General features: G+C 48.3%; 1 protein-coding gene across 3 annotated transcripts in view; it reads left to right on the top strand.

Moving 5' to 3' along the window:
- LOC105837961 (zinc finger protein basonuclin-2) overlaps positions 1–17,684 on the top strand; it is a 250,438-nt gene that overhangs the window by 220,594 nt on the left and 12,160 nt on the right. For all 3 annotated transcript variants that reach the window (XM_012683177.3, XM_012683178.3, XM_028191323.2), the window contains exon 4: positions 8,423–9,141. In XM_012683177.3, the coding sequence (XP_012538631.2) occupies positions 8,423–9,141 (719 nt within the window). The remainder of the gene's footprint in view (positions 1–8,422; positions 9,142–17,684) is intronic.

The raw sequence follows: 17,684 nt of genomic DNA, 5'->3' as shown, positions 1-17,684 counted from the left end.
GGACATTTCTCTTCGCAGATACTATAATTTTTTCTTTCTATAAATCTTTTTATTTCTTCATGTTTTTACAACAAATTTTATGAAACATCATCTATCATAAAAGTTCCAATTTGATCAGCATAAAATAAAAAATTCCATTTCTATTAAAATGGAACATATTTTTACTTATTAGACACAATATTTCTCTAAACGTTATTTAATAAAATTATTTGAAAAAATTTTGAACATACACACACACACATACACATATACACAGAATCGGACATTATGACCTAGTCTGCTGTTTTAAGAATAATGTTTTTCTTATAAAAGTTTATTTCCAAATAACAGTCCCCGTCATCTAATTCATCGTTTAGCTACATATACAGTTCATATTTCAAAACACAGAGGTTAGACATGCTTATGCCTTCGAGCGATCTTCCGAGATCGAATGATCAAGTCCGATGGAACGTTTCCCTGGGATAGCACCCTCGATGGTAGGGTGTAACGTTTTCAGCTTCAGTTAAGGGTGTATCGGACGTACAATCTTAGACAAAAGTGCATAAAATTTGAAATACTTAAATATCTATGCCTAACGCATAGTAAATCTAGATGTAAGAAACTCGAACGATAGTTGGAGTCTTATTTTTATTCTTACAAAGGTATTTTTCACGTATTTGCGTGCCTCACTCAAGGATACATTGACCCGCGCGAGGGAACATTATGGGGATATACGAAGGGAGGATTTGCGTGAAGTATCACTAGCGTGGCTAAAGGAATGGGAAACCTGTCGCAGGCTCACCCACGGTGCGTGAAAAGAGGAACGAACCGGGTGAACCATGCAAATTTCGGCTAGTCATCGGCGCCCGTGCGAGTCTTCTCGACATTGTCCCCGCAAGGCTTAAGGAGCGCTAACCAAATTCCTATACCGAGGTCGTTAAGCAAATATTTTAGGAACCAAGATTCAAGATCGATGTTTATGCGTCAATCAATGACACTTTAGAACGAGAGAGGGGAAACCTTTCTAACTCGTCGTTGAAAAATCTCTTTCGCTTTAGGAAACTGTGTTAAAAGTTATTCGAGAGCACGAAAATTGTAGAAACGATTAGGCAATGTTGAGAAGAGACAAAACTGTCAATATAATTTTTATTAAATGTGTCTGGTGCCGCTGATAACGTGCATCCATCATCGGAACGATCCGACTCACGCATGCTGAATAATAGAGTTCATAAAAAGGCGATTACGCGTTCATAAAAAGCGTGAAAAAAAAGCTAACGACGCCCGAAAAAGCCCGTCGAGTGCCCCATGCGGAGAACACGACCGCTCCACGTTCGGTAACAAATGATAGTTTTCATAATTAGCGGCTCCTTTTTTTTTTTTTCGTTTCTGAGCGACCGCCTCGCCGCAACACAATCCGGATAGTGTCGAGAGGCAGCAGCAGGTGCGCGGCAGCGCGCGATAATCCCCAAGCACGAATTCCTTCGAAACGCCGGCTTCGATATTAGAAATCGGATCCGATTATAATATATCCTAAGTTCATTCTGCACAGGTGGTACAATTGCGTAACAAAATACGCAAAGGTTTTATGTTTTGCAATCCGAAGAAAGCAAACTTACAAATTGGAGGAAGTAAAAGAGTGTAATCGAAGCGAGAGATTGGCAGGAAACACGCAACGTAGGTTTACATGACCGAAACACAACGTGGAGGAGATAACGTCCTCTTCACGGGCACCTGGTAGATCTTTATCTGTCTGTCCCCGGGGAGGGCGGAGGGGGGGAGGGGACACAACGGTCACTTGTCGTGCCCGGTGTCTTTTACACGTTCGTGCGAAACGATTGCGACAGGGCACACGATGGCCGGCTGTCCGGCGGTCCTTCGTGGGGGTCCCTTCGGCGCGCCGGTATTGGTTAACCTTCTGCAAAACGGCGATCGGGTAGCACGATCGATCCCCGTTGCGCGAGGATCGTGTCAGGGCTGACGATGAGCCAACTTTTACGTAATAACCGACGTCTTGTTTCAGCGAGCCGTTGCGAAATGGCGTCCGCGCGCGGCAGAAGACATAAAGTCTCACGCGAGGACGAAAAGGCAATTTGTCGAGACCGTCGATGCGTAAGCGAAACCCGATATTCGATTACGCCTTCGGAGTAGGTCAGTCGTCGAGTCACGAATAATGGCGGATTGTTAAGACAACAAAGTCCCCGTTGATGTCTTCCTCAATCCTGATTAGGTGCCGCAAAATCTGTCTAACCGATCACGTTAGACGTAAAAATAGAACGAGAGAGAATTTCTATCGAATCTGTCGGAACACTCTTTGCATCTATCCTTCTCTCTTTTCCTCACCCAGACTTCACGAGTACGGAAAGTAAGTGAGAATAGAGGAAAGATAGATATCCCTAAAGAGGGAGGAGCAGTTTGACATAACCGAAGGAAGTCCGCGGTGTGGAGATTACGCAAGCTCCGTCCGTGTAATTTCTCTAACAACGTAATAAGTGACTTCTTGCTTACTTTACGCGGACGTTATAATCTTCGGCCGGCCGCCACCAAGAGACGAACGGCGCCGGATTGAAAGTGTCATTATAAACGCGGCCATAAATCACAATAGCGTTGGCACGGACTCGACCGCGAGCCCCAAGTTTGAAACGCGACGTCGCTCCTAGTCGCATATCGCGTGCTGTTCCCTCAAACTCCGGCATTTCGAAAGAGAAGATATTCGAGTATTTCATTACACGTTTTATGGTATTATATATATTCCAATATATATAAGATATTCTAACAATATATTCGAAATCAATGTTGAATGTCTAAAATATTTGAATTGAAAATAATCATTCGCTATTAAGATGAAAGATAAGAAAAGGTTAAAAATTAATTTCTGTTATTTTTAAAAAGAAATCAATGGATGATGGGAGAGGGTCAGTCGGAGGAATGGAAATTATTCGACTGTTGTCGACGACGAGAGAGCTCATAATGGGATCGGCATCGCGAATGCGCCGGCGACGCCGTTTGTACAACACTGTAAACAAGCGTTCGACAAGGTTACAGGGCGCGAGTAAATGGTATGTAAACCGTGTGCCGACTTCACCCTTGGCCTCTATCATCCCGGCCAAGTATCTCTCTCTCTCTCCCTTTCTCTTCCTCTCGCTCGCGCTCTCGCTCTCCTCGCACTCCGCAAACTCCATTAAAACATTATCCACGTGCCGATGCGCTCGGAAAATCAGACGCGACTATCCAGCTTCCGCGGCGTATTGATATTACATCCCACCATGGTCGTCCTCGTGTGCAGTTTTATATATATGTATATATGTATATGCATATATGTATATGTATGCGTGGTGTGTGTGTGTGTGTGTGTACACGTACACACGCGCGTACAAACTCAAATCTCCATTCCGTGGCCGGGTGCTCCCGGGATCGACCGACCGTCAGGCTTTCGGTTTTCGAAAAGGGTCGAAAGCCGGCCCCCGTAAACACCGCGGAATGTACATCCGTTAACAAAAAAACTGTCGATAAACTCGCGGCAGTGTGCTTTCCGTTCGCGAAAATGTCAAAGGGCATCGGACTCTCCCGAGTAGAGTAGTCCGGGGAAATACCGGAGGCATTCATATCGACGGTGTAATCGTGTTTGTCTGGGAAGAGATTTTACTCAAGAGCGAGCGTATCTCAACGATGTGATATTGGTAGATCCATCGCGCGGAAACGGCAATCTTGTCGTTAGGTAAAATCGGTTTGATTGATTGTATCATTCAAACCGACTGGTGTAATGATTGTAAAAGTATAGCTTCTTTGAGAAAAAAAATTTCTTCTCAGATTCGAAACTATGGAAAATGGGAAATGTAACGCGCGGGTGGGGAAAAAAACAAGAAACCGGGTAAATAACGGCGGATAATTCGTCGGCTTCGTCCAGCGCGTCGCTTCGGGAAATAGGATTAGACTGCCTCGGGCGATTTTTCTTGATTTCGCGCGATTTTCCTCTCTGTTATTTGGATTGGAATCGGAAGGTCTCCCGTTCGATGTCATATGAAAATTAATCGAATAAAAAACACAAGTTTTATCTTGGAAATCTCTAAAAGAACAAAATTGAAGAGATAGAACGGAAATTAATGCATTCGTAATTAGATAATGTAACGCTGTGTGCTGTGGCACACATTTGTCGTCAAACCTTTTGTCTCTTTCAGAAAAAAAAAAAAAATTATCTCCCTTAAAAATTATATTTTCTCATCCTCGACGAATTAAAATACATAACGTAGCATACGCGGTATTCGATATGACACGCGATGATCGCGAAGATGCAAATTTTTCGGATCCGTTAATTTAACCGCGAACAAAAGCGAACGGCGATCCGTTTAATTTTCATTTATATCGCGCAAATCAAGCGCACGCGGGGACGTCGTTCGGTATCGGATTACCGTCCCCTCGATACGCGGACGTGCTCGCGGAAAAATTCGTTGACACGCGCGCGTACACATGCAAAAACACACACACACACACACACATACGCACATACACCTGCCTGCCCGCGAATCCGGCTTCGACCGCGTGCACCGGTATTACGCAAAAAACAACGCGCGCCTGTCAGGGAAAATAAAACAAGGATCGGGTAAATAGCGACGGTCCGTAGATAATTCTGTTTTGTTTATCACTGCCGCGGGAAATGCGATTTCGTACGCCACCGACTGACGCGATTTGTTTTTATATTCAATGTATCCCGCCCACGCTTCTCCGCGTGGTTATGTATGTGTAATTCAGCGGCACCGGTGCTCCTGCGGTATCTTGTGCGCGCAAAATACGGATTATCGATTACACCGTTGAAATGCGGATCCGCTCCTCTAATTAATGATTTTATTTAAAGCCGAACGCGAAAACTGACATATCGATATCGGCAATCGTCAGCGATTTTCGAAAGTGCATTTAGACCAGCGGGAGGATCATTACTCTGATCTTTATCCCCATCTAAGTCGCGATCTTTCGTTTTAAATGAAACGAAAGCTCCGGCCGCGGCATTTAGGTGGCAAGATCGTCATCGCCGTTTAATTAAATCGAAAAACCGGATAGTCATTAATGACAAGTGGCGCCCAATCGCGATGACTCCTTGGTTTTTATTGATCCCACGCTGGGCCCAGCCGCGAGGGTCAGGACCGCTCGCGGGGAACCCCTCGTGGCACCTATAACGACAATCACGCTGGCAAAGGCCCATCGTCGCGCCGCACGGAGAACAACACCGCCCCCTCAAATCTTATCGATCGCACAGAAAGAAATCACGTAATGGATCCCGGCCGCGACGACTTTCCCATAGAGTAAGCAATGAGAGATTATCTGTCGGTCCTCCTCCTCCTCCTCCTCTCATTCTCTCCTAAATCTTTGTCTCGGAAAAAAAATCTACTTTTTCAGTCATTATTAATCCTTAATCATCTGAAGCGATCATAATATCTGCTTGAGAATTCAAATAATAAATCTTTTAGATAAATTAATCTTGTTTACCTCCTTACAAAAAAACTGAAAAAATTACTCTCGTCACCAGTTTTGGTCTAATTTGATATATTTTGATCTTGTTCCCGTAAAATAACAGATTTAACATTTAATAGACCAATTCTCGTATTAAAAAAAAATGGATTTATCAACTCGAGTTGATAATCAAATCGAAGAATAAACAAATTTTTACAATAATCCAGTAATGTATAAGTGCGTGTGTCACAATTCTCTGATGAAGAACAAACGATCGCAATATCCTTCCTGAAAAAGTAACTCGGGTTACTCTAATCTCTTATCTCGCTTCGTTCATTCGGTGCGCCAAATATCAATTGCACCAGCGATTGACACTTTCGATCATCCCGTCCGACAAGTGCGGAGCTCACAGATTGACGAAGGGGGGACGGGAAGAGGAGGGCAGACAGGAGAAAAGCATTAGCGCGCCGATACACGTTCGATTAGCGTTTTCGTCGTGTGCGAAACGCAATCGCCGCGCCGTCGCTGGGATCCGCGATACGATCTACGAGTCCGCGCTAAGTTCGCCGAGGCTATAAGGAGATCCATAAACTTTCGTGTCCCGAGATAGTAATCGTCAGGTGCGAAAAGCGTGACGGTTGTAGAGGGAAAGCGTCCGCAGGTCCCCCCCGTTGGTATTGGATGGGTGTTGCCCATGTCGACGACGATGACGACGAGCGTGCGCACACAATCTGCGCCGTCCACGTTCGACACCGTGTCCAAGAAAGCGTCGACGTTTTTATTATTTTTTTCCCCCCTTTTTTTCCTGAGCGCACGCGGAGCGCGCGATGATTCCCGAGCACGATCGCCATAACGCGATACCGTGAGCGCGTGAAGCGCTTGTATGCGAGGCGACGAGCGGCCGATGATCCGCTTTTGCCTCATTAAGGAACGTTGCACCCAAGGTAACAATAAATCTCCGGCGATACTTATATCGATTTCACGACGATACGATACGTCGATTTGTCATACGTTTATCCGGCGTTTATTATACCGCGATTTATCAACCGCCCGATCTCGCGCGCCACGTTCGTACTGTGGACTATGATTATTAATTTAAGGAGGGTGCGCGACGAGGGGGGAGGAATAGTTAATACAAAATGCATCCCATGCAGCGGTGTTCACGCGCGCATACTTTCGATAGCGCCGTGCGCTCACAAGGAATCGTGAGTTCAATAGAGTCGGACTACCAATAAATAACCGTATCGCGATGTAATGGTTCTATTGGAATCGAACGGCGCGCTCTCGGTTGTTTCTGCGCGAATTTCTGCGTCTCTCTCTCTCTCTCTCTCTCGTTCACTCGCTCGTGCACTCCCTTTTGCAGTAACGCGCGGGACAAAAATTTTTACGTTGAATTAGTATTTTTCTTTAATTAGAGTTTTCTTTATCTCGTACAAAACGTACTATCGAGCGCACTCCTCATGATTCTAAAGTCATTCCTGAACGAGGAACTTCCATTGTTACATGAACATTCGCGGAATAGTTAATTAACCGTTACACACGATTCTTCTACGTAATTACTGTTTTAAAATACGAAAATCTCAAAATACCCATAACAGTAATAGTAACATAACTAACATGAAAATAGAGTTCTATAGTTTTATACGCGTGTACGTGTATGCTGTGTGTGTGTGTGTGTATACATTTTATTTGGCCATCTAAATGAATATGTATTACTGTGTATTCGTTTACAATTACGAACTAAGAGTTCATTGTACAACGCACCTTGCATCGGACTACTTATGACCGTCCACCACCTTCGCAACATCAACTTTCTCCTCGAATATCAAAGTGCAACTTGAATCGGATTATCCGCACAACTGCACTACAAAGTAGCCTGTATTAAGTTCAGGATAGTATCGTATGTACATGTGTGCGTAACGGAGTGCATTATGCATCTCACTTTAATCTCAGACGTACAGTTTGAAACAAATTGAGTTCCATGTGATTATGCACGTCTTAAGCAACGATGAAACGGTATATATACTTATTTGCGTAACGTACATGTAATTTTCATTATTGCAATCTAGTGACGAGGGGAAAAGGCCACATGTAATTGATTCCTTTATTAAATTCGACGGACCTTTGTGGTCCCGGAGCGCGTTCCGAAATCGAACATTCGAAATCGCGTCGCGAGGATACCTGCGAGAATACTATTCTCTTCTTACCGCGCCGCGCCGGTAGCGTGCGGATAGTCCTCGTACGAGTCGAGACGGTACGACGGCGGCGGCAGCAGCAGGTTGATGGATGCCGGAGTCTCATGAGAAAATCCGAATGGAGGGGAGAACGCCGCGCGACTCATCGCGGTCGTCCTCGTATAACTCGGCGTATAGTGGTGGCACGGCACTAGTGGTGGTATCGGACTGACGACGGCAGCGTTGGTGTGGTAGTAGTAAACGATAGTGGTAGTAGCAATGGTAGTGGTAGAAATGACGCTGGCGGTGCTAGTAGTAGGGTCGATCGGGAGTGGGGGACGGTAGGTCCGGTCGCGAGGACGGATGGGGGTAAGTAAGTACCCTCGGTGCCACGGCGACCCTAGGTTGCCTCGACGATACCGGAGACAGAACCGGAGAGAGAAGGACAGACCGGCGGTGGGGGACAGGGGGACACCCGAGTTCGCTCGAGGGGACGATCGGACGAAGGTGTGAGAGAGAGAGAGAGAAAGAAATCGAATCGCGAGAAAGGGAGACACGACACGAACGGAGAAAGACGAGAGCGTATGCGGGGGTGGGAGTACCCGGAGCTTGGGACACTGGTGGGGTACGCGAGGGGGGCTGGATGGGGTGGGGACACGGTGCGAGAGGAAGGGACGACAGAGGACGTTTGTCCACATTTACCAATCGACACACACATACACACACACATACATACACACACATATGCGTTTGCACGCACGCACGCGTGCACTACCGGCAAGAAGGTCTCTTCTGACCTCTCTCTTTTCCACTTGCTTGTGTTTCAGCGCTGGCGCGACTGTCAAGCATCCACCAACAGCAGCAGCAGCAGCAACAGCAGCAGCAGCAGCAGCAGCAACAGCATGCTCAACAACAACAGCAGCAGCGGCTGGGTGGTAATGGTGGTGGTGGTACAGCAGGTAGTGGGGATGTCGTCCCCGGCCCTCGTTCCACTGGTAGGGAGGACAAAAGCGTTGTAGGGAGGGTAAAACACCCGGCTTCGGTGACGACGACGACGACGACGACGACGACGGCGACGACGACAACGACGGCGGCGGCGACGACGACAACGACGACGACGACGACGACGACGACGATGACGGCACCCGCGACTGGTAGTGTAGGAGGGGGAGGTGGCAGTGGTAGAGATGACGGTGGCGGCGGAGGTGGCGGTAGTGGTGGTGGTGGCAGTGACAGTGGTAGTGGTGGCGGCGGTGCCTCCGGTGGGGATCGTAACGACGGCGGCGGTGGTGGTGGAGGTGGTTGTGCCGGTGGTGGTGGCGAACTCGCGGAGAAGGAGGAGAGGCCACCGGCTTCAGAGACTGTCGAGCCGACGGCCGCGTTTGACGTCGCATCCCTCGTACTCTACGGCTCGCGCGCACTGCCGATACGCCTTAAGATCTTGCTCGATCAATTGTTCAACCAGTTGCCCCCCGCGCAAGTGACACGTATCCTAGCTGCCTTCGGTTGGACCCACGAGGATTACACGCGAGGATACATACTGCAGGTGAGTTTGACATCGCCGAACTTAACACACGACACGCACGCACGCACGATACTCCGTAGCCGCGAGGAAATCGTTCCTTCGCCGCGACGGGTGATGATGACGATACGTCGCACGCGACATCCACGACCGTACGTCCGCGACACGACGACGCGACGGGACTTTGACGTATCGTACTTGGACGAACGCCGGAGGGACATGCGGTTGGCGGTTTTCGCGCGCGCCCGACGAGATCAGCTGCGCTCCGAAATGGGACGGACGCGGTTTCGACTTTTGGATTACCTCCAGACGTGACAGCGACCGCCAGAGACGATCATTAGTTCGGTGACATCCTCTGCGAATAGGTGCTTCGGACACTTTGGCACTCGACACGTAACCCGACGAAGTCCATACCGAAGAATATTTTCGCGAACGCTGACGCGAATTGAGACCTTTCAAACTGTCGCCGCGTTACATAATGATTATCTTCGACTATCGCGTCTAACCAGAAATAATCCTCTATTCGCGTATACGCGACGGTAAATCGATCCTTCGAATAAAAAAACGGACGTAAAAAAAAAATTAAACACTTCGGTTTTACGGTGGTTATAAAATATATTTGCGCGATAAATTGTGTAAGAAAAAACGAAAATAATGAAAACTATGAAAATGGCGACGACGACAAGTGAGAACAGAGAGTTGAACGACGAACAGTGCATCGAAAAGTGCCTCGTACGTTGGTGTGAGTGATGTTAAGCAACGTCGGACCAACGGAGCAATCGAGATATCAATACCCGAAGTGAGATACCTGCGCGGTACCATGTAAATCTTGATGGGAGTCCCGTCGGACGCATCCGCTACACCGAAGAGGACGGAAACGACGAAGGAGAAGGAGAAGAAGAAAGGGAAGATCTAACTCTCGCGAGGAGGATCGAAGAGGCAATTTGGAGTGACGAACGTGATTGGAGCTCGTCACGCGTCGACAAAGTGATAATTTCTCAATCTCGAGATTTTCTCAGAAAAACTGACTAGAAATAACGAAGTTATCGAATGTGATGCTCTTCCAGTGAAAAAAACGCTGTCATTTGAACTCGAAGGCAACGGTTGTACAGCTGTTGCACTTTTTAATATTAATATTCTCCGAGATAAACTGTTGCACAAAAATGTTGCTAATTATATGCGATTAAATTGAAGCTGCAGCTACGGCTTCTCCGCAAACGTCAGAGTCTGAAATTTCGACACCTTTGACAGGCCAAGTTACGATTTCTTAATGGACAATCATCTCATCGACGCTTTGATCGTGATCGATTCTATTCCTGCCGCTGACTTCTGCGAGGATCACCGTAGATCATCACACTTTCTTTGGATCAACGAGTGAGAAACCGGAGTACACGGATGGACTGTTCTTTAATCGATAGTGTGCATCGATCAGTGCGAAAGCAGTGAAACCTTGACGCCGCTAATCGATCGATTTTCGGCCGAGGGTGTTAAAACTGAGACTGTATCGTTGTTAAAAATGGTGCAGTTTAAATTCGGACACTCGTCACTGTGAACGGAAGTTTGTTGAAACATTTCGTGAAAAGGCGCTTAAAAATATTTTAACAAAATCATAAATATAAACACGCTCTAAACACTGCTTCTTAATAAATAATAAACGTGCCGTTCGGTATTAATCGACCAGTCACAATTATATTACATCTAAAATGCAATTTGTGAGATTCGGTAAAAAAACAAATAGTTGAACAAAATGAAACACGACACGTCATACTACTTGATCACTCAGACAATATTTTATATACGGAATAATTATCAATAATTTTTTTCATAAAATATTCTCTCTCTCTCTCTCTCTCTCTCTCTCGTTCATATGCACGCAGCGCCGAATGCACTTTGTGAACAATTAAAATAGAAGTGACATTCTTGTAGAATTTTCCATATTTCCTCGTACCGTGTTCCACTGAGATCATTATCGCGCTGCTCTTTCGAGATAATTATTATACTCTCATATTTTATAAAGACGTCGATTTTATATGACACATAGCGCAATCTGCGGGCAATCATCGTAATAGAGGTGACACTTTGAACAACAAAGTTATTCGCCGTAACGTGCTCTCCCGAGATAGTAAGCAGCCTTGACATTCCGTCGAAATGGATAAATAGTAGTATCTGTTTCGTGAAAATGTGTCTGTCAATCATCACACGGGCAGCACGTAGGGCTCGCAACACGCTGCGAGTGACCGAAACAAAGGCGATACTCGAAATGACAGTACTTGTTGCCACACATCTCTGCCGCGCGATATAATTACCTATACTTTGATCTCGGCTTACCGGAGATAATTGCAGAGGAGCGCAATGACGCATTGAGATAATTGCAACAGATTTTCTCAGGATTAAAGCGCGATCTTCCTCCCAGCGCGCGGTCTCGCACAGTAGATTTTACGCGTCGCGCGCGGTGCACTTTGCCCCGCGGAATGTCCGAAAACGCACTCACGCACGCACGCACGCACGCACGCGTGCGCGCACGCACACGGCCGGCGCGTTAATCTCGCGAGGCGCGCGCGTTAGGAAACGGGGAGTATCCGTGTAAACTGAATTGCGCCGATGTCGGCGTGAAATTAAAACGTACGGGAAACCGGTTTCTCGGACGACTCGCGTACGTACATACATACATGTGGGTACGTATATGCGCGTACGCGCGATGCGCTTATCCGTTGCGAGCGGCTCCGGCTTAGCAAAGGCGTGGGTAACGTTGGAATTCAATCGGAATAAACTTCAAGTCTCTCTCTCTCTCTCTCGGCGCGAAAGAGGGTCGCGAAAAGAGAGAAGGAACGGAGGTTGTGTCGCGTTTGGCAAACGTCACGCAACGTGTTCGAAAACCTTGGAAGTTTCTTCGCCAAAACTCACGAGGGTTGTCATTGAATGAGCGGCACGGTGACACGTGCGGGCCATGTACGCGTGCACGCTATCGCACGCTCGCGCGTTTTGTTTACGTTTCGTTCCGTCGAACAAATTTAAACCGAAATTTAAGCCTCGTTAGAGGCTCGCGTGACGACACACTTCGAAACTCTATTAGCTCCGTACTTCGCCCGCTCGGACCGACCGCCGCCGCGCCGTTGCCCGCGCCGTTTGTACCGGCCGTTGAAGTATTTTGTCGCCATAAGCGAGCCGGACGAAGACACGCGAGTTTATCCACCGGAACGGAGGATGTCGAAACGCACGCTTCAATAGTAATCCGTTATGTCTTTAACAGGTCGGAGCGCGCCGGGATTGACACTGAGCTCCGGCTCGCTCGGTTACGATACGACTACTAAATTAACGTCGTGGTGTTAACAGAGAGTGTTTTCTAGTTACCTCCGTGATTACTGTCAAAATAACACGGCACACCGTGCACGCGGCGAGCAAGGTACGTTCTCCAAACGACTCTACGAATTAGAATTTCACGAAACTTTAGCGTGCCCCGCTACGTTATCCGCATCAAACAACTGTAACAGGTAATTGGATAAACATACAGTAAACGGGAAATCGAGAATGAGAGCTGTGACGTCGAAAATAAATATTATTAAACAAATATTTAAGCTCTGCGATTTTTTTTTTTTGCGTCCCTCGCATGTGAAAATAAAAAGAGCGTTCTACTCGAAAAACAATTTGTAAACTCGTGCGCCCGGTAATAGTTGCCAATAATAGCGATAATACGCGAGAGTATATCGATCAGCTGCAAAATCCTCGCGGTCGGTTATTAGGGACGTCACGATTCTCGAGTCTTGATTCCGATGATCTACGACGACGGTTCTATAGGATGATCCGGAGAACTACGGGGCATATCCATTCGGAATTTGCATTTCCTCGAGCCGCCGACGGCATTTTCGCGGTCAAACGTTGCTTTATGACTCATTATGTAGGCACCTTCACCGGGTCGGTAATCCCTAATTACCGTCCGCGACGCGAAGACGTCCGTTCCGCGGAGGTGGTCCATTGGAAATTAAGAAACCCGAGCTGATTTGCATCCTCGTTCACATCTGGCGAACTTCTTGCGGTCGAGCGCTACTTTACGGCTCGTTACCAGAATAACTTCCCCCGAGAGTCGCGAGGACTTCCTGAATCACGATTCGCAGTGCGCAAGTGTCACGCGGGGAGAACAATCTCGGGAAGTCGGGACTTGAGCTCCGTCGCGAATTTGCATTTTGATACGTGAATTATTCGCGACCGAGCGCTGCTTTGTGACTCCGAGAGTCATAAGAGATCTCCTGAATTTGTATCGCGGCGAATCCGCCATTAGAAACTCTGTCACGAGTCCTAGAACTTGTACACCATGGTGATCTGTGTAAGACGGGGAGATTTACCTCGGTATGTAAATTATTCGCTGTATGTAAAGTGTACCTCGTGTTTTCCGACCAAACTATCAGCCTGCTGGAGTGCACGGGACACTCTCTGGAATCACGAGGCATAGCGCAATAGTGTCAAGATAAATCTTCGCTTAGCGGAGTATTTGCTGTCGGAATGCATACAAGACTTTCTTAATCATGATCGATGACGTACAAGTGTCGTTTCCGCGCGCGGTCCGGCGAGCAGCCGCGCGGGAACATCAGCCGCGCTCCGGATTTGCATCTGCTATTCCGCTAGTAAAGTTTTCGCGGTCGAGGGCCGCTTTATGGCTCGCCACGTCGGAATGCTCCTTCCACAAGGGGGTGAGGGGGGGGGGGAGAAGGGGAGATCGGCGCTATGGCGCGAACGTGGAAACGGTAAATCACAACAGCTCGCTGAACGCGCGACGGAGATCGCTCTCTCGTCGGTGAATGCGTCGACGAGAGAAGCACGTTTCCACGCATCACGTAGAGGCCAATTTCGCACGTTGCAGCTCCGCGCTGTTCGTCCGCTGCAAGCGGACGGAAGCGGTTGCAGCGGCCCGGCCTCTCTCGCGAGCGGGAATCAAGTGGGATTTTACAGGAGCGCGGTCGGCTACAGCTTTACGACGGACACCGCGATGGAGGAAGAGGCAACTTAGGAACGCGAAACCGCCTCCTTGCCGTCGTGGCGGTGCGAGATTTACGAGCGAGTTGCGCGTCGGCGAGAGCGAGCCGTTGCGAGTCGAGAGAGGATCCTCGATCGGTGACCGGACGGAAAAAATATCGCCTCGTGGTATCGCGATAAGAGCGAGGCGGACGATCTTAGAAACGAGAGACTCTAGCGAACGGCGCGATGACAAGTAAGAACATATCAATTTCGAATCTCTCGGCCTTCGTGTCTCTATTAAACCACGGATGCTTATTTGACAGCAAGTTTTTAATTTTTCTACAAAATGTCCAAGTCTCTTGATGGAATGTAACAACGGTAAAAATTGCATTCTCGGTATTGAAATCTTCGATATGTCGGCGGTAGTCGAAAGCAATTTTGAAATAACTTTCTGAATTATTGTCATCAGATGACGTGTGTTACAGACGTAATCGGAATCCGTGATCGATGCGAACTCTTGCACTTCACGTATCTCGGCACCAAAGATCCGTAAAAAGGCTGGGAAGCACGACGAATTCCTCGACACTCACCGATGATCGCTGGGAATGCGCCGATTGCGAGAGAAACGAAAGTTTTCCGCGAATCGCAAAAACCGATATAGTCCTCCGATTAGTAAAAATTGAAGTGGGAACGTAAACGCGTAAATGACAGAAATCGTGTATCCCGCTAGATCGTAACGATCCTTTTGGGAATCGAACATTTTTCCGTTAGATTCGTCAGAGAGACATTATTCTTTGAAATATACAGGAAGGGCGAATATTTTTTATCGCAATCTTCTCGAAATCTCACTGTTATATTTTACAATTAATACATTATAACTATCGAAAAAATAGTTTGCAGTATTTTACACGAGACTTTGAAATTATAAGTCGATTAGAATTAACGACCTGCTAATTAACACACTTGCATACTCGAAATCGATTTGGATGCCGCCGCCACGAATGGATTCTCCGAGGCGATCTCCGACTACCAAGTCGTTCTCAAAATATCTCCGTTCGCCGGATTGGACTCGGAGACGAAGCCGTCAAGGACGACGCTGAGTGAAGTCCTTCATCTCGGTGGTCCACCGTTCAATTCAGAACCCAAAATCCGCGAAAGATCGCCTGACCCGGGAGCGATCGTCGTATACGCGAGGAATCGAAAGTGGCGACGTAAGACACAGACTAGAGGGACGGAGAGCAATCGGAAACCGGTGAAGATGGTAGCCCGGAGCCGATCGACCTCGATCATTACTCCATCTCCGATGGAGAGCGTGAGCCAAAACCGTAAATTACAGAGCGAGCGAAGACGATTCGAAGGTAACCGATCTCCCCGAGAGATGTTTACCAGATGAGAGAGGAGCGAGCGAACGACGGGAAGAGGAGAGACCGATCGCGGATCTGATTCGCTCGGGCGGAAATGCAAGATCTGTTGCGCGCAATTGGCGAATTAAAACTTGGACATGCTGTTTGCATGGCTACCGAAACGATCGAGCGGCAGTGACGGCGATGAGGAAGACAAACAGAAAGAGATTCGGAGGAGAGAGAGAGATGAGGAGGAGGGGAATGTAGAACGGTCATCGAGGCAATACGAGAAAAATTACAGAGCGCGGGACCGAAGCGCGAGGATCGATTTCCGACGCAAAAAGCAACACGACGGAATTATCGAACGTGATCGAGACGCGCGTGTTGAGATCGGGATGGCGATCGTGAATATTCCTGCGGCCCGCCGACCGTCGTCGTCTCGTCGTCGTCGTGCGGATGACGGCCGCGATTCGAGTGGTATAAATAAAACTGGAAAAGGAAACAAATGGTGATTCTGTTGAACCGCTCAAACGCTCGCGCGGCACAGCGATTACACATCGCTCTTCTTCTTCTTCTTCTTCGAGAAAATCTAAATAAACCGCGCGAAATTTATAGATATACGTTTGGTCGCAGACGCGTCCCTCTACCTGCACCCTCTAAATCTTTTCCGATCGAGAGCGTGCTGCACAAGCGAGTTACAAAATGCGCAAAACGTTTCCCTACATTCGCGAATTATAAAACGTGACGTTGAACGAAATTTATGTGTGTGTGTATGTGTGTGTTTGCGCGCGCGCGCGGGGAAGTATCAAAATTCCAGGCGCGTCAAATAATTAATGTTTATTTGTATTAACGGTGAACGGGCGCCGTTACTTATCTGCGATCGCGGCGATACGGCTAATCGCCAACGATTGCAGGCCGCGATGTCTCCGGCTCGGGAAAAGACGACGGGAAACGTGTCTCGAATGTAAATCGTTCCACATGGCGCTCGATGCACACGCATCACACATACGTTAGCGCGCGTAACGCATCAGGATGCGCCTCGGGGGTGTAGATGCGTTTCGGATCCCGGCACCCGAGGCGATCCTCGGACGAATTATCCGGACGTTAATGTCAGCGTTAAACGTACAAGATCGAACGATCGGACTCACATTGTTCGTCCCTCAGTTTCGTACATGGCGATCGATCGGCCATAAGATCGCTTGAGGCCGGAATAATTTGGTGCTCTCTTTCTCTCTTTTTTTTTTTTGTTCTTCTTCTCCCTCTCGGTTTGTCACGCATTCGAGGCACACGTTTGGCGTGCTAAGCGCAACCGCCCGCGAGGTTTTGTCAATACGATACACGTCACGATCGACGATGTCCAACGAAAATTATTCGTCGCTGTTTATAACCGAGCGTCACGTATGTGCCGGACGTATACGTTTTTCGCTTGCGGCAAGAGAGAGAGAGAGAGAGAGAGAGAGAGAGTGCGTCTTGCGCGCGTGATGGCTTGCGCGCGAAAGAGGGAGGGAGAGAGAGAGAGAGGCTCGGAACGAAAATGACGCAAGCAGAAAATAGATCAACGCGCGCGCGTTGCGTACCGCGCACGCAGTTTCGAGATCGCCGCTTGTAAATTATCATCATCCGTGGCCGTGGCGTGTGTGATGCAAGTCCGCGCCGCGCTGTCCACGCTGACTCCTCTCTCGCCTTCGAACGTAACGCCGTTAAGAATTCGCGCGCCAGTCCTTATCGCGCACGCGCTTCTTCAAACGTCGAAGGCTGAGGAAACGCTGGAACGTCCGCGGACAACTTGTCGGGAAAGACGACGAGGGAGGAGGAGGAGTTTCGCGTTTGGCGCGCGTCAACAAACTTGACTCTCGCGAACGCGAGCGGGATTTTTAGAATCTGACTCTGGTAGTCGAGAAAGACGCCATTTTCCCTTCAAAGTCGCCGCGCCTCCGGTGAAACTCCGTGGCGTTGCGTCTCGCGGTTGCGTTTTACGACGTGCCGGCGGCCGACGGCGGTTTCACCTCGTCCGTCCGCACGGCTCGGTCGTCATCGTCGCGCCGCTAACGAGAGCGCGCGGAGCGTGTAAAGTCGAAATAAAACGGCGCAGTTGCGGCGGCAGAGTCACCGGCCGCGACAAAGAGCGCGCGAGGGAGGGAACGGCAGAGGATAGACGCGCAGGTAGCTGCAATCCAATTTAGCGGCGGATATCCACGCGAGATCTTTACGATTTCTACCCACGAATAAGACAGGGTCCACTTACCGTGAAATCATATGCAGTGTCCAGTCACG

This window comes from Monomorium pharaonis, chromosome 11 (assembly GCF_013373865.1).
Source record: "Monomorium pharaonis isolate MP-MQ-018 chromosome 11, ASM1337386v2, whole genome shotgun sequence".
Lineage (NCBI taxonomy): Eukaryota > Metazoa > Arthropoda > Insecta > Hymenoptera > Formicidae > Monomorium > Monomorium pharaonis.
Note: the sequence above shows the minus strand (reverse complement) of the source record. Positions and strands in the feature narration are given on the sequence as shown.